The 21,968-nt window shown below is 60.1% G+C and overlaps 1 protein-coding gene across 8 annotated transcripts in view; it reads right to left on the reverse strand.

The window, feature by feature from the left end:
• Positions 1-21,943, reverse strand: part of STAB1 (stabilin 1) — a 26,864-nt gene extending 4,921 nt beyond the window's left edge. For 4 of the 8 annotated variants that reach the window (XM_040454874.1, XM_040454877.1, XM_040454872.1 and 1 more), the window contains exons 1-50: positions 21,766-21,941; positions 17,735-17,871; positions 17,274-17,389; positions 16,953-17,038; positions 16,814-16,883; positions 16,359-16,454; positions 15,903-16,013; positions 15,215-15,411; positions 14,836-14,966; positions 14,528-14,655; positions 14,147-14,235; positions 13,811-13,948; positions 13,529-13,672; positions 13,287-13,349; positions 12,892-13,005; positions 12,754-12,807; positions 12,432-12,512; positions 11,828-11,986; positions 11,399-11,461; positions 11,071-11,166; positions 10,795-10,881; positions 10,194-10,305; positions 9,539-9,725; positions 9,335-9,428; positions 9,078-9,236; positions 7,699-7,794; positions 6,990-7,085; positions 6,785-6,832; positions 6,474-6,604; positions 6,206-6,317; positions 5,737-5,814; positions 5,556-5,654; positions 5,324-5,422; positions 5,047-5,178; positions 4,770-4,898; positions 4,541-4,597; positions 4,080-4,163; positions 3,361-3,556; positions 3,166-3,261; positions 3,031-3,076; positions 2,849-2,925; positions 2,504-2,629; positions 2,247-2,320; positions 2,028-2,102; positions 1,657-1,779; positions 1,307-1,354; positions 1,015-1,092; positions 751-897; positions 258-398; positions 95-154 (exon numbers count right to left, since the gene is read on the reverse strand). In XM_040454874.1, coding sequence (XP_040310808.1) covers positions 95-154; positions 258-398; positions 751-897; positions 1,015-1,092; positions 1,307-1,354; positions 1,657-1,779; positions 2,028-2,102; positions 2,247-2,320; positions 2,504-2,629; positions 2,849-2,925; positions 3,031-3,076; positions 3,166-3,261; positions 3,361-3,556; positions 4,080-4,163; positions 4,541-4,597; positions 4,770-4,898; positions 5,047-5,178; positions 5,324-5,422; positions 5,556-5,654; positions 5,737-5,814; positions 6,206-6,317; positions 6,474-6,604; positions 6,785-6,832; positions 6,990-7,085; positions 7,699-7,794; positions 9,078-9,236; positions 9,335-9,428; positions 9,539-9,725; positions 10,194-10,305; positions 10,795-10,881; positions 11,071-11,166; positions 11,399-11,461; positions 11,828-11,986; positions 12,432-12,512; positions 12,754-12,807; positions 12,892-13,005; positions 13,287-13,349; positions 13,529-13,672; positions 13,811-13,948; positions 14,147-14,235; positions 14,528-14,655; positions 14,836-14,966; positions 15,215-15,411; positions 15,903-16,013; positions 16,359-16,454; positions 16,814-16,883; positions 16,953-17,038; positions 17,274-17,389; positions 17,735-17,871; positions 21,766-21,846 — 5,241 coding nt within the window. In that variant the 5' untranslated portion in view covers positions 21,847-21,941. Of the gene's footprint in view, positions 1-94; positions 155-257; positions 399-750; positions 898-1,014; positions 1,093-1,306; positions 1,355-1,656; positions 1,780-2,027; positions 2,103-2,246; positions 2,321-2,503; positions 2,630-2,848; positions 2,926-3,030; positions 3,077-3,165; positions 3,262-3,360; positions 3,557-4,079; positions 4,164-4,540; positions 4,598-4,769; positions 4,899-5,046; positions 5,179-5,323; positions 5,423-5,555; positions 5,655-5,736; positions 5,815-6,205; positions 6,318-6,473; positions 6,605-6,784; positions 6,833-6,989; positions 7,086-7,698; positions 7,795-9,077; positions 9,237-9,334; positions 9,429-9,538; positions 9,726-10,193; positions 10,306-10,794; positions 10,882-11,070; positions 11,167-11,398; positions 11,462-11,827; positions 11,987-12,431; positions 12,513-12,753; positions 12,808-12,891; positions 13,006-13,286; positions 13,350-13,528; positions 13,673-13,810; positions 13,949-14,146; positions 14,236-14,527; positions 14,656-14,835; positions 14,967-15,214; positions 15,412-15,902; positions 16,014-16,358; positions 16,455-16,813; positions 16,884-16,952; positions 17,039-17,273; positions 17,390-17,734; positions 17,872-21,765 lie in introns of all 8 variants that reach the window. The other 4 variants (XR_005784503.1, XM_040454878.1, XM_040454873.1 and 1 more) reach the window with 2 other exon arrangements.
• Between the last annotated feature and the right edge of the window lie 25 nt (positions 21,944-21,968).

Consider the following 21,968-nt stretch of genomic DNA (forward strand, 5'->3'; position numbering starts at 1 on the left):
CACACACACACACACACACACACACACACACACACACACACACACACAAAGGCACAAATGCACACACTGACTGGCCTACCCACGGGAGCAGTACCTTCACGAGGCCGCTGAAGATCTTGTAACCAAAGCTCTCAGCAGCGGCAGTGACGTTTCTCTGTGGAAAGGCACCTGTGAGCCTTGAAGTCAGGCAGGGAGGGAGCATCTGAGGCCCCCAGCAACCTGCTCGGTAAGCCCCCAGGCCTGTGCCCAGGTCATACCCGCAGGATAGGGGCAACGTCAGGCTTCCAGTATAACACGTCCGGCGGCAGCAGGACTCGGTCGATGAAGTGCAGCACGCCATTCACAGCCTCGTGGTCACTGCTCACCACACGGGCGAAGTCATTGAGATAGATGCTGCCCTGGGGGTGGGGCCCAGGACTGAATGAAGCCGATTGGTGGGGTACTCATGCTGTGGGTGGGGCCTGAGGTGGGGCGGAACCTGCGTTGGGTGGGTCTTGGGGCAGAAGGTGGGCACGGTCAAGGCAGCATGCAGCCAGGTGTGGCCGGTGGGAGTGGGGGTGGAGCCAGGCTCGGAAGGCCCGGGCCTGGGGGACAGGCCTTTGGTAGTGGGCACGGTCTGGAGCTGGTCTCCCCGTCACTAAGGCCTGCCCAGGCCCAGGGAGGTGAGGTCTTAACTGCATGGGGTCAGAGCACAGGGGTCAGGGGCAGGGTCTCTGGGTCGTTTAGGGTGGGGGCGGGGCCCGGACCCACCTCCCTCTCGTGGATGCGCAGCGTGTGCCCTGAGAGCGTGGTGACGTAGCCCTCGTCCAGCAGCTCCTGGCTCCTCAGCTGCCGGCAGCCGACCACGTGGTAGCGGAACACAAGCTGGCGGTGGGCGCGAATCGGGGCCAGCTCATCCTGGAGTGGGGGTCCGGGAGGGTAGAGGGAGGCCCCTGATTGCTGCCTCTGCCCACGCCCCAGAATACCCACCCCTTCCTTCCCAGCCTCGCTGCGGGTTGGGGAGGGCTGCATTACCTGTGACAGGTTGCTCATTAGATCTGCGCGAGGCACAAAGACTGTGAAAGGCCCATCGCCCTTGAGCTCCTTGTATTCCTGCGGGGAGGGGGAAACAGCTTGAGTGCAGGAGGGGTAACTTTCGACCAACTCAGGGCTTCCATGGATCCTCCTGGAAAGACTTGGACTCTGAGAGACCAGAACAGCCAACCCCCTGACCAAATGAGAACCTGAAGGCCCAGAGACCGGTGGGACTGGCAGATCAGAGAGACCCAGGCCAGACTGAGGAATTGGAAGCCAGTTGGTCACTCACCAGGAGGTGGAGGCTGAAGAATGAGGCATGCCTGTCCCGAAGGAGCTCCTGGGGGGGGCGAGGATCAGCTCAGATTTTGGGTGGCCCCCATTCAGGGCCTGGTGCCTGTCCCAGCACCTGCAGCCCAAGGTCTGGCCAAGGCAGAGATGAGGAAAGGAAAGCCGGGGGTCTGAGCTAGGGTTAGGATTAGTTTCATGGATCATAGCTGGGTCAGGCCCAGGTAGAGTCAGGGGTCAGGGTCACGGTTAAGGCCAGGATCAGGATCAAACCTGGGGTCTTAATATCATGGGTGAGGCCCATGGGGAGGCATAGCCAAGGTTGGGTCAGGGGTCTAACTTGGGCATCATTACCAGGCCAACTCGGGCACGGCAGGTGAAGCCATCACCCACGGTGTGGGCTGCGTCACAGGTACACGTCCTCTGGCCATCCCCTGTGCTTTTACACACAGCATAGGGGCTGCAGCCTCCGTTACTCTGAGGCAGGGATAGGAGAGGGAGAGGCATCAGTGGCTCTCGGACTCCTCTGCCCCATCCCTGGGTAAGGGGCCACGAAGACCCCCGTCCAACCCCCAAAGCTCGGTTTGCTACTGATCAGTCATACTGGAGCTTGTGGGAGGGAGGCTTACCCTTCGGAGGCCCTTGGGACCCTGATGGGGGCAAGGAAGGCTGGTTCCTGCCTCAGTCCCCTTCCCCTATGAAATGAGGTGGGGCTGGGCCCTGACCTGGGAGCAAGGGTCCAGGAGTTCACAGGTCCGGATGCCATCCCCACTGTAACCCTCACGGCAGCTGCAGGAGACCTGTCCCAAACCCTAATCAGTGCGGCTGCTGGGCCCCAAGAGCAGGCCGGCACCCTTGACAGAAGGAGCACCCGCCTGGTCTGAGGGGGGCCCCACCCTACGAGGGAATGGCACAGTCCCAGTGTCCACCTCTGTTGTGCTGACCTGCTGGGGGCCTGTAGGGATACATTCAGCATGCGTGTGGCAGCCCCCGTGGTGGATGAGACAGCTGTTAACTTCTGGGGGAAGAGACGCGGGGATGAGAGGAGGCCCTAGGCGGCCCTTCATCTATGCGATCAGGTACTCACCCCCATGCTCTCAGGGCCCCCCCGTGGGCCCCTCAGCCTCTCCTAGTGTGACTCACGACACTGAAGCCAGACCCCTGGCCCCACGTACGCCCAGGGTAGGGACCCCAGCCTCACCCTGGCACAGCTCCCCATCTCCTGTGTAGCCATCCTGGCAGGTGCACGTCCGCTGCCCAGGCGCCACCTTGGTACAGTTGGCGTGAGGGGAACAGCCCCCGTGGTCACGGGCACAAGGGTCCACCTCTAGGGGCAGATGATCCCAGAGAGTTGTGAGGAGCTGGCACAGGGACAGAGTGGGGACAAGGGAAGAGGACGTGGGAGAAAGGAAGAGGTCAGAGGGAAGGGCAGGCCCCGAGATGGGACCGGGATCGAAACTAGATTCAGAGGGACTGGAGAGGGCTCTGCAGGGAAAGCCACTGCAATTTCAGGGTGGGGGCCCGGAGCATCCGTGTGTGACTGGACCTGAACAGTGGACGCCGTCGCCTGAGTAGCCCGCAGCACAGACACAGGCCGGGGCTGTAGCCGAGTCCTGTACGCAGCTGGGAGGGGTGGCAATAGCTCAGCCTATGTCTGCCTGGCCCTTCCCTGCCTGCCCCCAGCACCCCTACCCACTTGCCCACCTGCCCCAGGCTGAGCTCACTCACTTGGCATTGGGATCGCACTTCTTTGGGCATTGAGGGCCGCTGATCTCTGGAGGGGTGAGAAGATGGTTCTGGTCATTTGGACCCAGGAACCACCTCCCCAGGAGTCACCCAACTCTCTCCCTTGAGGCCACTCACTCTGGTCACAGCGGGGGCCCTGCCAGCCCGCATGACAGACACAGCTTCCATCCCCTTGGAGCCCCTCCTGGCACAGCCCATGGGCACAGTCGCAGACTGGGAGCAGAACAAGGGGGGACAGGAGTTACCCAGTGCTCCCGTCCTGACCCTGCTGGTCCATCCCCGTGCCTACTGTCCTCCACCCTCTCCAGTCACCTCCGGCACAGGTGGGCCCATAGCGGCCCAGCTCGCACATCTCACAGGCTGTTCCATGGAAGCCCTCGTGGCAGTGGCACTCTCCGCTGCCCAGGAGCCGGTCCTGGCACTGCCCGTGGCCCGAGCACACACCACCCAGTCCCCCGGGGCACGGCTCACACAGCGTGCCGAAGAAGCCAGGGCAGCAGTCAGGCACCTGCAGGGAGGGGGCAGGGAGAGGCCCGGCACAGGCCAGATGTAGGGGGAGGGAAGTGGGGGGCGGGGCAATGTTGGAGGGGTGGGGCGGGGACAGGCCACAAAGCCATAAAATGAAGCAAGTTGGAACCAGGGAGATGGCGGCTGCCTTCTACCACCCTCCCCGTGGCAGGGGGGAGGGAACGGAGCCTCAGGCAGGGGACAGTTGTGCCGGGTCTCACAGTGAGAGACAGAGCTGGGCCCAGCAGCTGCCCCTGGGGCCTGGTTGACAGTGTCTGGGCTGAGCCCCTTTCTCCTCTCCCCATCCCTACTTCCTGGGGTGTGGCCATGGGGACCAACACTGGCCCCACTGACCTCAGACCTCTCCCCCTTACCCTCCCTCTGGGCCCTTGCCCCTCTGGCCTCAACCCTAGTCCAAGCGCAGCCTCTGCCTTTGAAATCTAGGCCAGGTTTCTCCCCTGGGCCTGCACTCCCACTTCCCCCTTTCTGGTTAGACTTGGGGGTGGGGGTGCCGCAAGGCAAACCTGGATCTTCTTGGCACAAGTGTAAGAACAGCCCCGGGAGAATGAGTAGCCAGATCGGTAGACACAGCTCTTCCTCGGAGTGTTCTGGAAACAGGGGCAGGCAAGGAGGGCTCAGCCCTTCGCTTGAGTAGGGGCAGACAGTGAATGGGGAGACAGACAATCAGGACAGACAGATATCAGTGGGTAAGACAGATGAGCAGGACAGCAGAAAATTAGGGAGGGATCAAGACAGGTAGACCTGATGAGGAGATGGCAGGCGGGACCCAGGCCTCGGGCTGCAAGTGAGTGAGGCCTCCTCCTGGCAGGCCTGGGCCTGGGCCTCCTGGCCTCTACCAGGGAGGTCAAGCAGCCCTTGCTGTTCCATTCCCCAGGCTTGGGTGAGCCGACTGGGCCCTGCGGGCTCAGACACCTTGGGAGAAGAGAGCAGGCGAAGCTCAGAGCTGTGCTGGGCCCATCCTCACCTCCAGCTGGAAGCCCTGAGTGCAGCGGAATTTCCGGGTGCAGTTTATGCATTTCTCCTGCGGGGAGGGAGGGCAGAGCTTTCAGGTGGTCCTGGGACGGGGGGCCCCCCCAACTCACCTTCCTTCCTGTCCCACCCCTGACCAACTGCCCTGCCCTGCCAGCCAGGCCAGCCAGCACCTCCCAGTTCTGAACCCCCAGCTAGCCTCCCCACCGGCCTCGGCCTCTCACCCGCAGGGACTCGGCGTGGCTATGCAGGCAGCGGCTTGAGCCCACAGTCAGGACCCCCGACAGGCCAAACAACGAGCGGCCAGGGGCCTCCAGCACAGGGCCTTCCAGCGGCATGTGGTTCACCTCAGGCTGAGGAGGACAGTAGGAGGCTGAGTCCACCCCCCACACTTACCACCCTCACCTTGGGGCTACAGGCGTGGGGGGGTGGGGGCGGTCTCCAGGACGGGTGGTCTCTGGAGCAGAGCTTGCAGACTCCCAGCCCCCGACCCCCGCAGACCTGGCCGCTATGGTTGTAGAAGACGAGCCAGTGGGCAGGGCCCAGGAGAGAGTTGCGGTGTCCCCCTTTCTGCAGGGATTCTGTGGAGAGGGCTTCCCCCAGGATCACGTGATGTCGCACTGTGTCTGCATCCTGGCAGAGAAGAAGCTCAGGGACTCCGGGGACCACCAAGTGCCCAGGACAGTATGTTCCACCTGCCCTGTCCCTTTGTCATAGGATGGGAAGCTCCCCCAGGTTTTCACCCTCCCCTTCAGTGGCCCTATCCCAGTGACCTCACCAGGATGCTGCTGTTTCCCTGGGCCTCCAGAGAACGGTTTGTGGGCACGAAGATGGTATAGGCCGTGGCTGCCTCGATCTGGGGCACCAGGCTGTGGTGCTGGAGGCAGGAGGGCCAGGGTCACCAATGGGCATAATCCCCCTCAGTCCCAACCCCGGGGCCAACCACCTCCCTCCAGGCCCAGGGGAGGGCGCCCCGACCAGGCACTCCCCCTCTCTCCTCTGTTCCTTACCTGCAGCAGCTCCCGGAAGAGGTGGAAGGCAGGCACCGAGTCTAGCTGCTGCAGCAACCCCTGCCCGTGCAGTGCGTCCCCTCTCGGAGGCAGTAAGACCTGACGTGGAGCATAGGGGCTGGTCAGTATGTCAGTGCCCCTCAGCTTAGGATGTTCCCTGTGCACACCCCTCTGGCCATACCTGGCTGAGGACATGTAGCACACCATTGGTGGCAAGGAGGTCAGCCACATCCACGCTGGCATTCTGCACCCAGACCCTCTGGAAAACAGCAAGCAGGGCTCAGCCACAGGGAGTCACAGGTAGACACTTAAGAGCGGGTACAGCACCAACAGAGACTCTGCTGGGCACACAGGCAGCTACCGGTGGCCCCCAGCCTGGCCCAGACACCCAGAGAACCTACCAGATGGGTACACAGACCCACACCAGGACCCATGCACAAAAGGGACAGGTATGCACATGCAGAGAAAGACAAACAGACGGCCCCTGGCAGGGCAGTCACTGCTGGTCCCAAGACACTGTCCTGAGTATGCCCTCTGCTGGCCCTGTGGAGGTCGAGGGGACCTCAATCTCATCACCGGGGACCCTCTTCTGGGAAGTCCCCCACCATGTTCTGCACGACCCCCTCTCCTGCCCAGAGTTCACCACGTACCCCACTGATGTTGTGAATCTCCCAGCGTGTGGTGGGGCTCAGGGTGGCCACATCCTGCCCAGCCAGCCGGGCCAGCTCCTCCTCAGAGAGGGCACCCTGGAGAAAATGGGCCCTGTGGGGCACGGAACCAGGTTAGTGTAACCTACCCTGGGACTAGGCTCCACCCCAACAGGTGGACATAGGTCGTCAGAATGAGAACCTCTGGGGAGGGGCAGGATCTCACACAGAAGTCCCTTTCCCAACCCAGCTCCCTGCCCTGGCTGCCCACCTGACCAGGTGCGGTAGCACCCTTGGCTGCAGCCAGAAGGCCTGGTCCTCGGGGCTCAGCCTACGGATGGCAGACTCAGAGGGCACCAGGGCTGTGACTCGGCTGTCGGTAGGAAGAGTGATGCCAGCACTCTGTGCGCGTGGTGACAGGGGGGGCAGGGGGAGTAATGAAGGCAGCCACCTGAGATTGCTTTGCTCCCAGCCTGCAGGCCTGCCCCCACCTCCAGCTCTTGGAGATATTATGTGGCACCTCTGCATCCAGGGAGGCCTCCTGGGTTTGAGCCCCAACCCCAGTATTCTGCCCTATCCTACCTTGATCCACTGGTAGAAGACAGAGAAGTGGGAATTTGCCTCCAGCTCCTAAGGGAAGGGAAAAAGCTGAAGTCATCAGTCTAGGGACAAACCCAAGCCCCCTCCTCACCAGGACCCTGAGCACTGCCTCTTCCCACCTGAGGTGTGTGAAAGGACGCCCCCCCCCCCCACACCGCCGCCCTGCCAAACACAGGGACCCACTCACCCGGAAGATGTCTCCGTAGCAGTTGAAGCCATCACCCCCATAGCCAGAGGGGCATGTGCAGACCCGCTGACCTCCCCCCACTGCTTGGCAGGTGGCCTGAATTGCAGGTGGGGCAAAGAGACAGGGCCCTCCGTTCAGTACTCAGATGGCAAGCTGGACAGCACCCCATCTCTCTGTTCACCCTTATCATCTATCTTCCTGCTGCCTGCCTGTCTTTCTACCCAGCCCCACCATCTGTCTGTCCATCCAGCCAATCTGCATTCATGTTGCTCCTTTGGTATGCCTGGCCCTATGTCTCCAAGGTCACTGAGCACTTGACATGAGTTACCCCACTTCATCATGACAGATGAGTTGGGAAAGCCCAGGGTTGAGGGAGCACCCAGGAGGAGACGCCTGAACTGAGAGCAGGAGGAGCTAGCTGGGAGGCCTTCCAGAATACGTGGGCAGAGGTGCAGTGGTGTTAGAGCAGAATGAAGTTGGGACAGACAGCAATGGGCTCAAAAAGGCCACAAGAGCATAGAAGAGGGTAGGGGGCAAGGGAGGAGACGGGAGGCAGGGCAGGGGTTGGGGCCTTAAGAACAAGTGAAAGCTCTATACTGTGGACAAAGGGGTGACATGGTTTGGATTTGTGGCTTGGATTCCAATCCTGGCCATAGACAGGGACAACCAGAGAGCCTCCCCCAGGCTCCGAGCCCTCTCGCCCCCTCACCAGGTCATGGCAGCCACCGTTGCCTGCCCGGCAGGGGTCAATTGGACTGCACACATAGCCATCCCCTGCGAATCCCAGCTTGCAGGTGCACCGGCTCTGGAGAGGTTAGAAGCAGAGGGCCTTATCTCACCAGGGGCACGCCCCTCTCCTCCTCCACTCCCCAGCTGTCCATGGGCCTTATGTCCTGGGGAGCCTTGTTCAGACACATGGAGCTTCTCCAGATCAGGATTCTGAGGTCCTGAGGGGAGGCTGGCTCTCCAGATGAGCCAACAGAAGTGATGGCATCGGCAGGGAAGCATCCATGGGGACTTGGTACCCCTCTGCCCTCAGGCCTGGGAGAGGTCAGCAACGTGTGGTGAGCAGGGAGGTGTTGGCAAGGCTGACCCCAGGGCTGGCGGCACAGACCCACCTCTGACCCTGCCACCCTGCTCTGATCCTTCCCACTGAATGCCTGTGTCTTGGGCTTGTCCCCACTGCAGCTGAGTGGTGACACTCCCCAGATCTCAGTTGCCCTCCTCTGCAAGTTGGGGGAATCTCAACCTGCTTATTCTGGTCCTCAGTTCAGGACTTTAACATTGTGTAGCTTCTTGTGGAGTGGAGAGTGCCAGCCCTCATAGCCAGCTGGGTGCTCGCCATGGACACCCCACAGGCGGGTGGCCCCAACCATCATGAGAAAGGTCCCTGCACACACTGACCCAGAGCCAGCCAGGCCTGGTCTCCCGATCGGCATACTAGACACTTGAGTGCCACCTAGTCCTCAGGGTCACGGGTCTGATGTGCCTCACAAGGAAAGCTCCAGATGCTCAGACCCTGTGGCTGGGGTCTGAGGCTGCAAAGCTCCACAGCTGGATTTCCAGGAGTCTAAACATTTGGGGATGCCACTTTCCTTGGGCAGGAGTCTCCCCCTGCTTTGCTCAGCTTTGAATTCCTAAGTCTAGAATAGGGACTAGCATGTAACACACTCCTGGTGCCATGTGGGAAACCAGTGAGTGAATGAGTGAACTCATGGTCAGAAGACAGTGGCCCTGAGGCCAGAAAGAGCAGAGGACTCGTGGACTCAGTTACGAGAGTCCTCATCCCCGAGGGATGGGAGCCGCGGCCTTCTGATTTGGGGAATAGGCAGCCTTGGACTGGTGCTAGAATGCGCCTTCCTTTAAAACTGTCATGGCCTTCATGTTGTCTCCAGGACACATCTGCTGCTTCTAGACTACACAACTCAACATTCCAGACCTGCATTCTCACTTGTGTCTGAGATTTGAGACCCTCAGCTGGAGTTCTTGGGAGTGGATGCCCATGGAGCCAGATGGGGTGGGGTGAGAGACCCCCAGAATGAAGACTCCTTGCCCCACTCTGCTGCCTCTAGGCTTGCTGTGCCTCACCTGCCCAGGTCCCACGTAGCTGCAGAGGGCGTCGGCGTGACAACCACCTCTCACATCCAGCTCACACTCGTCGATGGCCACACAGACACGGCCGTCCCCGCTCCAGCCTTTGTGGCATGTGCAGTGGTGGTTGCCCAGGGCCCCAGGGACACACTCAGCCTGTGAGAGCCACGATGAAATGACTCAGCTCTGCAGGATGGTGGGCTGACCCTCCCACCCCTGGGTCAGGGCTTCAGGAGAGAGACAGTGAGACTGACATTTTCTGAGCAGCCACCACGGTCTGGGTGGGAGCAGGGGTTGCTGGGTGTACAGGAGAAGCCATCACCCTCGAAGCCGTCGAGACAGACACACCTGCAGCCAGCGAACAAGAGGCCTCCAGTGAGCCTCTGGAAGAGCTCAGAGGCCGAATGAACTGACATGCATGGTAATGGACAAGGCAGAGGGGAAACGTGAGTCCTCACCTGGTAACGCCTCCCTGGCTAACACAGCGGGCGTGCAGGTGGCAGCTCTGGGCCCGTTCCGTGGGCCCACAGTTCACAGAGGACTCATTGCAGAAGTGGCCGCTGAAGCCTGGGGCACACGTGCCACGCTGGCACACACCCCCACTGCCTGGACGGTTGTCACAGAGACCGTGGACGCAGCCACAGTCTGCAGGGAGGAGATGGGATCAGGAAAGCTAAGACAGGGGCAGAGCTGGCCGGGAGCCAGGATGAAGCCACGGGAGCACTGGGGACAGGGAATGGGGCAGCCGGCATAGATTTGACTTCAGGATCACAATATCAGAGGCCATCCCAGACTCAGTGGACAGGCAGAAGAAATGCAAGCAGGGCCATTCATTGCTTTCAGTCACCCCATTCTAGCTTCCCTGCCCCCAACAGCACCATCAGAAAGTTCTTTTGTGTGTCTGACTTAAATCTCACATGCTTTAGATTGAACCACAGCTGTCATCCTGGCGTGGGTGAAGGAGACATCCATTTTTGTCCCCAAATCCTCCCCTCCTCCCTCTGGCCTTCACTCTTCCTCCTGGGGCTCTACTCCCCTTCTTGAGAGTCCCCAACCCTCTTTCCAAGCAGAGCCTTTTTTCCCTGGCAGGCAGCCTGGGCCAGGACCACCCACCTTCCTGGCACTGGTCGCCATGCTTGTTTGGGTTAGAGCAGATGTGGCAGGCGATGCCTTTGTAGTCTGGGAAGCAGAGGCAGGCCCCGTTGCCCCGGACCCCGTCGCTGCACTGGGGGTGGACAGGAAGAGGGACCAGTCATGGGGTGGGGGCTGTCCTTGCCCTCCCCCACACCCTCTTCCTCCATGGGGTGGCTCTGAGCTTCTGCTCCCCGCGGAAGACCTCACCCTGGAAGAGACCAAGCCACCGATGCTGCCAAAGAACTGGGGCCCTAAAAGACACCCGGCCCTGAAGGCTTCAGGGGGGACCTCTGCGCAACCTAGAAACACACAACCCCTAGGGTGTCTTCCCTGCCCTCGATGCTACCAAGTGGCAAAACAGAACACACAAGAAAAGCACTGACAAATAGGTTTCATGAAAACAGGTGCCCAAGTCCATCTACTTAATTATTTCTAATTAAAATACTAAAAACAATATGGTCCAACTCCCTCTGCCTAAATGTTGGAAACCTGAGACCACAGAGCGGCAGGCTTGACTCAGACACACAGGGTGTCACTGGCCAACTCCCACCCCTCACCCCAGGGCAGCGGGGGGACTCACGGTGCCTTTGCCATAGCAGGGGTTGGAGAAGCCCCCAGGACACTGTATACAGTCAGGCCCAAAAAACCCTTTGCAGCAGCCAGGTTTCTGTAAGAGACAAAAGCGTGTCTGAGGGTCCATCTGGGGCCACTGCTGCTCTCTGGCCCCATCTCTAGAACAAGGGGGTGCATGAAGCCCCTCTGGGATGCAACACAGCTCTCTGAGGAAGGCAGCCTGCTCTGCCCCGGAGGGGAGGCTCCAGCTCACCAGCAGTGAGCACCCCACACCCAGGCTCACCAGGATAGTCTGGTTGCAGTAGTGAGCGCAGCCTTTCTTCAGGACGTTGAGCCCAGTAGGGTCATGGGTGTAGACACACTCCTTGGGGAAGATGTCCTGGGGTGGGCCGTGCAAAGCTGATCAGCAGGTATGGGGCCTGAGCCGGCCCCTTTTGCCAGGCAGCTCTGATCCAGGGACCACTCAGCACTCTGGGTCCAGAATTCCCACCCTCAGTGGGGCCGAGAGGGACTGAGCCTCCAGGTCCAGCCTCACAGGGCCTTCTCCCCACCCTGACCCATGACGGAAGTCTCACTGGGCAGCCCTAAGGGCCCAGCCAAGGGACACTCACCAGCTTCATGCTGTTGGGGGGGCACATGCTGGTGTTCAGGGCTTGGCAGTCCACACAGGAGCCCTGTGCAGGGAAGGGCCGACAGGAGGAGGGGGGTGGCGGGCAGAGTGGTTAGTCGTGGTTTATTTATACAGAAGACCCTAAGTAAGCGTCACGGAGCCAAGCCCCGAGGTATGAGAGAGTCAACTGCCGGAGGGCCAGGGCAGAAGGAAGAGCTTAGCGTGGGAGTGTGAGAACTGTGGCAGAGGGCTGGGACAAAGGGCCAGAAGATGCAGGAGTGATCTTGAAGGAACCATCAACAGCACTGCTGAGACCTGGCGGTGGGGGAGGCAGGCACCTCTGTGGGGTGTGTGCCTAGGCCCCAGCCCTAAAGCCACTGGAGGAGAACAGGGACCCCAGGAAGGCTGGGACCGTGCGGCACGTGCTCACCGCCACGATCTTGTACTGCTCCTCGTTGCAGTGCTTAGGCAGGATGGGCAGGATGGTCGGGGGCAGCAGGACACCCTCCAGCATGTGGATCACGCCATTGGCAGCCAGCACGTCCACTCTCCGTAGTGGCACCCCCTCGGGTCCCAGCAGGATGCGCCCCTGTGGTGGAGCCCAGTGTGCAGCCTGTCTGGCCTGGCAGACCCCTGGGCCCATGCCTCCTTCATCCCCACAGCCCAGCCTGCCGGCCCTCTCCTCTCCCTGGCTCTCCAGAGCCTCCTGCTCTGGCAAAGCTGCTCCAGCCTCTGTGTCCTGAGCCCTGTAGTGCCTGCTCATGTGGTTTCCAGCCTCTGCGCCCCAAGTCACACGGAATACCGCCCCCCCCCACACCCTTGTGCCCACCCTCCACGTCTTTGGAGCCCCCCTGGTCTGTTGGGCCCCAGGAGAGGGATTTGATCTGTGCCTGCCTCCCACATAGTCCCACCAGGGCCTGCACTCCATGGGGCTCAGAGCATAAAGGCAGGTCCAAAAGAGACCACATAACCAGCCAGTCATCACCAGCTCCTCCATCAGTCCATTTGTTCCAGATTTTGTTTGTGGAGCTCACCTCCTCAGAGATATTCACAGCCAGGACCTGGTTTGCCATGGTGAGGACCCGACCCTTGGAGATGAGCTTCTCAATGGTCAGCTGAGGCAGAGGAGAGTGTGGCCTTAGGCTGGGCATTAGCCACACTGTAAAGCCCCAAACAGTCCTGCCCAGGTGACTCACAGCCACCACCTTGGTCCCCAGATTCTCTTCTGTGCTTATAGAGTCCAAACAGATGGGGAGAGGAAAAGGGACTCCCAGGGAGGCCAAGACCTACAGACAAGCATCCAAAAGCCCAGCAGCAGGTACAAGCTGGTCACCCTTCCAGAGAAGAGCCTCTCACCTGCCCATGGCTGTAGATGTGGTACTTCACCAGCTCCTGTAGTTTGGACAGACCCTGGCAAGGGAGAGAGGGCTTGGTAGGGGAGGGTAGAGGCCCAGGTACCCTGTCTCCCCAGCCCCTTCTCCCCACCAAGCTTACTGCTGTGAAGAGGTAGATCAGACGGCCATCACGCAACATGTCCACAGCCTCGTTGCTTGGGACAAACACTGTGAATGGCCCAGGCCCATCCAGGATGGAGGGTAGCCCACAGTTCTGTGACAGCGAGAAGGAGGCTCAGCGAGGCTCGGCCTCTACCTCTGAGGCCTGCCTGGGCCCCACAACCCTCAGCCTGCAGGGAACACCCACGAGGAGTAAGTGGGAGACAATGGCATTGGGTCCATGCTAACACAGGACCTCAGGATGGTGATGGGCAGGTTACAGGGTGGGGGCATGGGCAAAGACCCATACTACTCCCGATCCCCAGATCCCTCTGGGGTAATGAGGGGTCCCGAGCCAAAAGATCAGATGGGCTGGGACCATTCCCCCAAACTCACCTCCAGGATGGTTTCAAACCGGCTGAAGGCCTCAGTAGAGGCAAGGATCTGGCCGATGGTTCTCTGTAGCAAGGGACAAGCATGAGAGCCCCAGAGAAAAGGGTGAGGCTGCGTCAGCCTCAGAGGGGAAGGAGTTCTGTTCCACTCCTGCCCAGAACTGCCCCTGCCCACTCTCTGAACTCTGTGGGAGTCAGAGGTCACCCAGTGGCATGAGATGGAGAAAGGGGAGGGCACTGGCTTACCTTGGGGTCCTCAGGGAGCTCTGGTGGGGGCTGCCACTGCAGAGCAGTGACCAAGTGGAAGACACCATTGGCTGCCGGGTAGTTGGCCTTTTGGATGGTGAATGTTTGCTGGGGGTGCTCTTTGTACTTGTATGTGTACTTCTGCTGAGACGTGAGACCTCTGGCTCATACGGCACAGGCCAGCCTCCTGTCCCAAGGCTCCGTTCCACCTCCACACCATGCTCAGGCAGCGTCCCCCAACTGTGACACCTCTGGTCCCTAGGCTGGGGTTGCCCTCCTTACCATGAAGTGGTTGAAAGTGACGGTGAGCTCCTGCCCATCCAGTGTCCACCACCTGCGTGTCCGCTGGGTCCCCAATTCCTCCAGGATGTGCTGTCCCGCTATGATGTGCTGTTTGCAGAGCTGCCGGGCAACGGACGCCTGTGGGCAAAGGGGGACGAGGGTGCCAAATGGGCCCGTGGCGGTTGTCATGCCACGCTGCCCAAGCAATGGACAGGACAAGGGGCGTCCCAGGCCTCAGATCCCCAGAGTGTGGCCTCTCTTGGGGCCCTCAAGCCTGGGGCAGGTCCAGGGAGGAGGCAAGGGCTGGCAGCCAGCTCCTCAAGGGGAAGGGCTCACGTTCATGGTCCTGGAGAAGACAGACGAGAGGGACGGTACCAGCACGGTAAATGGGCCCGATGTGGTGAGGATCTCGCGGCAGCCCTGGTCTGGGAGCCGGGAGAGGATGTATTAGAATAGATCTGGGAAAACCTCAGGCATCAGTCCTATGTTTTGGAGAGTTGGGTGGTGGGCACTGGGCCTAGGTCTAGGGTAGATGAGAGGCATCAGGATTTGGGGGACTAGCTCCCACCTCCAATCACACACCCCACCCCGGCCCACTCTACTTCCATAGCTCTTGGGCAGAGAGACAGGGCATCCTTGCAGAGTCCGCCCCTCCCTCCCTCCTAAGACTGTGAGTATGAGGGACAAGGTCACAGGCAGGCGGTAGGGGTCACACACCCAACATGGCCAGGGTGACTCTCAGCCGCAGGAATACCACACCCAGTTGGCTGGCCTTCTGTATCTCATGGAGCAGGTGTCCATAGCAGGCACGCCCATCCCCTACCTCGCCCTCCTTGCACACACAGCTAGGGACATGGGTAGAATGGGTCAGGGCAGGGGTATGGCCAGTCCCTACCTCCTGGCCCTCATGCAACTGTCCCCTCGGGGCCTTTGAACTGAGGGTGCGCATGTGTGCACACTTGCCCCTGCCCAGCCCACCCTCTCTGCTCTGCCCCCGGTGCCCACCCCGAAGCCCTCGTGCCTACCTGGTCTTCCCATCGGAGGTCACCTGACAGGTGGCTGACCGGTCGCAGGAATGAGGGAAACAGTAGGCAAAGCAGCCCGCAGAGGCATTGTGATTGATGCTGACCAAGCCTGGCTTACACTGGCAGGAGGCCTGGGCCACCAGGCAGGGGGAGGAGGGTGACATCACATCTGTGAGAACCACTGGCATCTGCTGCACCCACAAAGCTATGCTCGGCCCGTGCACCCACCAGCTGAGAAGAGGGCTGTCATCTTCTTCCCGTTTTACAAAGGGGGCAACTGAGGCTCCCAAGAGGCCCGTGAGGGCCAAGAGGCCTAGGGTCCAGTAGCCAATAAGGGTGGGTGGACCACGGGACAGGCCCGAGCCAGGGCCCGGCTCACCTTGCCTGATCTCAGGTACAGACACACGGTGGAGTTGATGGGGCAGCCACCATGGTTGATGGTGCACGGGTCATGGGGCAGACACACCGTCCCGTCACCGTGGTAGTCCTTGGGGCAGCGACACTGTGCCTGCCCCGTGGGGCTCACCAAGCACTGGGCCAGTGGGGAACAGGGCGATGGCTGGCAGGGATTAGGGGCTGCCAGGGCAGAGAGAGAGAGAGAGCCCAAGTGAGCTGAGCACCCAGGAGCCTCATCACGTCTGCAGGAATGGCCCAAAGATGAGGTGAGCAAGTTGATCTAGAACTTGGAGACAGGGCCTCTCTCGGTGGCAGGCTGTACTTGCTGTAAATGGCCAGATTGTACTTGCTGGTTTAAAAGGGGGCGCCTGGGTGGCTCAGTCGGTTAAGTGTCCAACTCTTGATTTTGGCTCAGGTCATGATCTCACAGCTGTGAGATTGAGCCCTCAGTCCAGCTCTGTGCTGCCTGTGCAGAACCTGCTTGGGATTCTCTCTCTCCCCCTCTCTCTCTGCCCCTCCCTGGCTTGTGTGCACTCGCTCTCTCTCTCTCTCTCTCTCTTTCTTTCCAAATAAATAAATAAGCTTAAAAATTTTTTTTTTGTTTAAAGGATGTCTTCCCAGCCCCTGGTCATTCTGAACTTGGGCCTCCGGCATCTAGGTCGCTGACTTACCTCTACATTCTCTGCCCTGCTGGGTGTGGCCCGGGAGGCAGCTGCAGGCAGGGGCCTCTGCAGAGCACTGGGAGTTCTGGGGACAATTCAGGGCCTGGCAGACTGGCAGCTCTGAGTGAAGAGGGGGGAGTATTGTGGTGACTCAGAGCTCCAGGTTGGGGAGGAAGGAAGATAGGAACGAAGATGTTCTGCCCAGTTTGCTGTGTAACTCTGGCCAGGGCCTTACCCTCTCTTGGCCTCTGGGCAGTATAGGTCTCAGATGGCGTTCCCTCCCCCAGACCACTGTGTCTCTTTCCTACTTTGAAAGAAATTAGGCTTTGGGCAGAAGTCCTGCTGAGGCTCAGGCCCCATCCCTCACCTACTGGCCTCTCTTGCTCTGGTCACTGAGCAAGGGCTCAGCACTTGCTCAGTGAGCAGGAGGCTGCCATTCCATCCTATCCCAGCATCCCTGCCCACCTTGGTCACAGAGGGCTCCAGTGTATCCAGCAAAACACAGGCAGCTTCCATCTCCAAGTGGCCCATGGCTGCACACGCCATGCACGCAGCTGCACACTGGGAGGGACACACAGGGACACACGGGGACATTGAGTCCCTACCCTCTGCATTTCTAGAACTCAGTTTCAGCTGGCACCAGCCCAAGAATACAGGGCTGTAATGTAGGACCACAGGGGAGATGGGAGCCCAAGCGAGGCTCCTGGCCTAGCCTAGGGGCCCAGGGGGTGGCTTCCTGGTGAAGGCCTCTGGGAACAGTACAGGGCTGGAGGTATGAGCTGGCAAAGCTCACGTCCTTGGAGGTGAAGTGTCAGGCTGAGGGACTGGGAGGGAGCCTGCTGGGGGGCGGGTACATGGACTAGGTCTCCACAGTTCCCCAGGTGGGCAGTGGCCCTGCCCCCTGCCCCGCCAGCACTCACCTGACTGGCAGTTGGGCCCAAATCGGCTGGGGTCTTGGCACTCCTGGCAGGAGGAGCCACTGAAGTTTTCCTGGCAGAGATTTGCAGCAAGTCAGTGCAGCCCTCCACTGCCCCCACCCCAGCCCTACCAGGCCCTTACCTGGCACACACAGGTCCCGTTCCCATCTATGCCATCCAGGCAGGTCCCACGGCCATTACACGGAGTCTCAGCACCTCCAGGACACTCTGTGAACCACCCCCCCCCCCCCGCCGGAACTCAGCTGTGCCCCTAGGAACTCACAATTCACCCCTGACCCCAGCAGCTCCGAGCAGCCCCGGCCCCTCCCCCAGGCAGCCAAGCTATGCTGGTGCTCACTCAGTGTCCATTTACTGAACGAGTGGAAGGTGATGCAGGCAGAAGCTACAGATGGGGGCACCCAGGGCTGGAGTATGAGGAACAGGGCTGGGCCCCCACCAATACCATAACACTGGGATCCCCAGTAGCCGGGGCAGCAGGCCTTCTCCACCACGTCCTTCCAGCACTCCATGCTGCAGCCGCTCATAGACATCAAAGAGTCCCCCAGCTGCACCTCGTAGCTGGGCACAAAGGTGGGCAGGGTGACAGGAGGGACTCCCACTCTGCAGCCCCCAGCCTGGCCTCCCCACACTGGGTTCCAGTGCTCTGGCTCTGCCTCCTCTCTGTCTGCCTGGTCCGGAGCTGGGCACAGTGCTGGCAAGTAGTAGGTGCTCAATAAATACCAGCTGCCCCCACCTCCTCCCTACTCCCTATCTCTGCCCCACTGGAAGGGCAACAGACATGTGAATAAGTGAGTCCCTGCCCTCACCACCCAAGCCTGCCCGGCTCTCTCTCGTCCCCCCAGCCCTCCCCCACCCTACAGGATGCTTCTGGAAGTGGACAAGGATAGAGGTGGGGATCCACACCGGCAGTCCTGTGAGATCTTCTCTGGTAACTCCCGAAGCCAGCCTGGGGGGCACATCCGCCTCTTAATGGCAGGGCACATGGTGCAGGGTATGCGCATGACAAACTTGGTCTTCACATCGCAGCGTCTGGACCGCACCTGGGCAACAAGTGGAATTTGGGGTGAGGCAGCCTGGACCCTGTACCCAGTCCTGGTTCTACTCTGACTGAGGCAAGGCCTAGCACTTCTCTCCAGGCCTTGGTTTCCCACCTGTTCCAGTGAGGACAGGGGAAGCTGTGAGAGATGGGGAAACCTGCCTGTCACAGGTCCTCCCTGCCACGGTATGTTCCTATACCACAGCCACGGACTTCTGCCCACGGCCACAAACATATGCCCAGAAGCCTCAGAGTCTACACCTCCTGACATGATGAGAACCCAGCCATTTTGTTAGACCTTAGTTCATTCAGATGACAAAACTGAACCCTGGGCCCCAAACCACCCAGAGACTGGGTCTGTCAGGGACCAGAACCTGAATTCTCAACCTAGTGTCCATTATCACCTCTCACTTAAGAGTAAACACTAAATGCCACAGCAGACACTGCTTTGCCCTGAGCATGTCTCCACTGTGCTGCTAAATGACCCTCTCAGCAAGCCCAAGGGCCTGCTCAGCTGCCCCAGGGGCAGAGACCCAACAGCCAGCCCCAGACCCAAGAGGTAGGCCTGTGTGAGCAGACGTGCACAGGGAGTCTGCATGGGTTCCCTAAGTCCTGACCCCAGGCCTGGCGCCTGGCCCCTGGCCCCACACAAGAACGCGGACCCAGAGGTCCACAACTTATCATCGGGTGGGCAATGCTGGCGCGAGGGAGCTGTGAGGACCCAGGCGGCTTCCCAGGGGTGGTGACTCAATTGAGTTGGGGCTGAAAGATGGATAAGAGTTCGCCAGGGTAGTGCCCCTGGTAGAGGGGACAGGAGAGGCAAAAGCCAGGAAGTGGAAAGGAGCAGGTGACAAAGTGTGACAAGGCAGAGAGCGGCCAAGGAGAGAGGCCAGTGGCCAGGCCAACTGGTTTGTTTTAAATGGACCTCTGGCCAAGGTGGGGGAGGGGGTGGGGAGAAGAGAAGAGACCATCCCCTGAGGGTGCCGGATGCTGAGAAAGCCCAGCCCTGTGGTCCCACTCACTGGCCTGCCACAGCCCCTGCCAGTCCACTATCCCTGGGGCCACCGTCATGGCAACAAAGTCCCAAGAACAGTGCCATGCCCTGGAGGGATGGAAGTTTAAGTCTACATTGTAAGTGGGAGAAAGGGCCATAGGAGAGTGTGTGTTGATGGAAGAGAGGATTTGGGGTTCCAGGGCCCAGACTAGAGAATCTAAAATATTCTAATCTAAAAAATGCTGAACATGCTGCGGTGCAAAAGGAGTGAGCCCAGAACATCTCTTTCCTAGAAGGTTACACATGTAACCTCTCAAGGCCAAGGCAAGAGGAGAGAAGAAACAGCAGCATGACACTTCTGAGAGGATCCGAGGGCCGCTTTCTGCTGCTGTGATTTGGCCCTTTCCGCTCATGCCTCTGCGGTCTGCAAAGAAGGAAGTTGCTGAGAGTGGCCTTAGGCCCAGCCGTGGGGCTGAGTGTTGTGGTCTCATTCCCCACCCTGGGGCTCAGCCTTTGCTGAGCCAGGGAATGTCTAGGAAGTTGGGTAACTCCAAGCCTGGGCAGCTGCTCGCTCAGGGCAAAGGCACCCCTGAGGGCCACCTGGCCAGCCGGGCCTAGTTGCCATTGTGGCCACCACTGGCCCGGGGACTGGCTCTCAGAGGAATGGAAGGGTTTAGGGGAGGGAGACAGCACGCTTTCTTGGCTCTTGGCAGGACGGTGGGGTGTGGAGTGTGGAGGTGAGCACAGGAGGAAGGTGTCCCAAGGGGGACACACTCACTCTCAGGCTGCTGCATTGGGAAATGTGTGTGAAATGGTGAAGGGTGGATAAGTCAGTGGCTGAATCATACTTCCCGTGGGGAGTGTACCAGATGTGGGCACCAGGCCCCTCTGCCCTACAACCTGGAAGGGGCACCAGCCTCCCCAGTGCACAGCATCACCGCTGGTCCCTCTGGGTCACAGCCCAGTGCTGAATCAGATTCTCTTCTTTCCCGGGCACCTCAGAACCGCCTGAGCCAGGCCCTGGGTGCTGCCCCCTCCCTGCTCCGATCCAGAACTGATTTTGCAACATCTGCTTCCCACAGAGACAGATGTTGCTGGGGAAGTTGAGGAGACATGAGGTGTAAAGCCTGTTGCCAGTGGGAGAAATTCCCCCAAGATGGGGCCTGGGGCCCAGAACCCAAACTGCCTCAGAGGGGCAGCCCCCTCCGAACCCCCAACTGCTTTCTCTGCCCTAGATCAGGGCTCTTCTCCCTCCAACCCCCAGCTTGAGACTACAGGCTCCGCCAGCACCAGCACAGAGGAGACACTAAGCAAAAGGCGTTTTGAATGGACAAGGGCTAACACTCCCCCTCTTCCAGGAAGCCTTCCTTGCCTCTACTGCCTGAACCTGCCTGTGTTTGAGTCCTGCTTCTGCCTCTCACTGGCTGTGTGACCCACAGGTCATCCTTACCCCCTGGAGCCTCAGTTTCCTAATATTTAGAGAGGGCCTCACACTATAGGGATTGCCAGGAGGGTCGGGTGACTGAGGATGCAAGAGAAGGCCAGTATTGCCACCTTCCTGTTCATAGGAGCCCCGGGGACCATCAGACCTGGCCCAGGCTGGCTAAGCCCCAGCCCCAGGATACCGACTCAGAGGTGGTCAGAGCATAGGTCTTTGACAGGGAAAAATTCCCAGCGTGAGGCCCGTCATCGACCCCTGTCCCCAGAACATGGGGAGGTGGCAAGGCCTATGAAATGCCCTTGTATTTCACTTGTGGGAAAAATGGAGGAGGGAGGGAACGGGAACCCACCTGCAGGGCTCAGTGCAGCCTAGAATCCTGGGCTCTTCCAACCATCGGTCACCCCTGCAGCCTCCAACCTGCCCATCCCCAGCTCCAATCTGGCCCTGCCTGGCAGTGGAATCCTGGACAAGTCCTTCCTCTCTGGAACCCAGCCTGCCCACTAATAATAATGGGGACAGCAGCAGCTGTCCCAAGAATCAAATGAACTTGGCCTCATGGTGGAGGGAACCCTCAACTGTAGGCAGGCCCCAGCCAGGCAACTCTATCTCCACCTTCAGGGTGGGAGGCTCTTCCAGAAGCTCCAGTGGGGACAATGTCCCTGCTCCGGGGCTCAAGCTGACCTGCAGCCCGGCAGCCGGGAGGCAGCTGACACACGTGGGACCTGACAGCCACACACTGGGACCCCTTCTCTGGGGACTCACAGGCAGTGATTGGGAGTATGGCTCCAGAGTTGGACAGACCGGTCTCCATCATCCTTGAACTTAAGCTCCCTCAGGCAGAGAACAGGACCCACTGTCCAGGGGTCATGAAGATTCCAGAGGATAATGGCCAGGTACACCCAGGGCTGTGCACTTGATAAAGGGCAGCTCTTAGGTTTGAGAGTATTCCTGTTGGCTGCTGCTTACCCAGAGGGAGTAGGGTTGAGTAGACCTCATTCTACCCCTGGGGCCAAATACAGGCACACATACATGTGTGTTCCACAACCCTCCAGGGTTGGGGGTGATTTTATCTCCAATCCCCAGGCCAGATCCCCAGGGTCACAGAGAGACCAGGCCCCAGTCTGGACAGGAAGGGCAGGAGGATGGGCCTGGCTCTGTACCCCCCAACTTCAGGCTGGGGAGCCCTGGGATGGCTGCCCACACCACATGGCTGGCAGGCTGGGTGCAGTTACAGGAGGGCAGGCCAACACACCCCTGCCACCCGAGGCAGCTAGACACAGACCTCTCAGCCTGTGGAGCTGGGCACAACAGCCCAGCCTCTGGTCTTGCTCGGAGTCAGACAAGTATCGGCTGCCCCATGTGTCCCCCCAGACCTGTGCCCGATCTGTGCACACTTCCCTCCCTGCTCCCACCACTGGCCAGCGGGCCTGGATACCATGTCCCCCACACTGGCTCCTACTCACCTTCTGCCCCCTGGTGAAGCTGGAGCCTGCTAGGCAGAAGGCCAGGAGGCAGAGCAGGAGGAGGCCCCGGGGCCCTGCCATGGCTGGTGGCGGCTGGCGGGCACACCGTCCAGGACAGTCAGGGCAGCCAGTGTGGGGAATGAGCTTTAGGAGGCAGGCACAGGACAGGCGGGTGGGACGGGGCGGGCAGTTGCTTTAAAAGC

The sequence above is a fragment of the Herpailurus yagouaroundi genome, unplaced genomic scaffold (assembly GCF_014898765.1).
Source record: "Herpailurus yagouaroundi ecotype Mexico unplaced genomic scaffold, PumYag 213, whole genome shotgun sequence".
Classification (NCBI taxonomy): domain Eukaryota; kingdom Metazoa; phylum Chordata; class Mammalia; order Carnivora; family Felidae; genus Herpailurus; species Herpailurus yagouaroundi.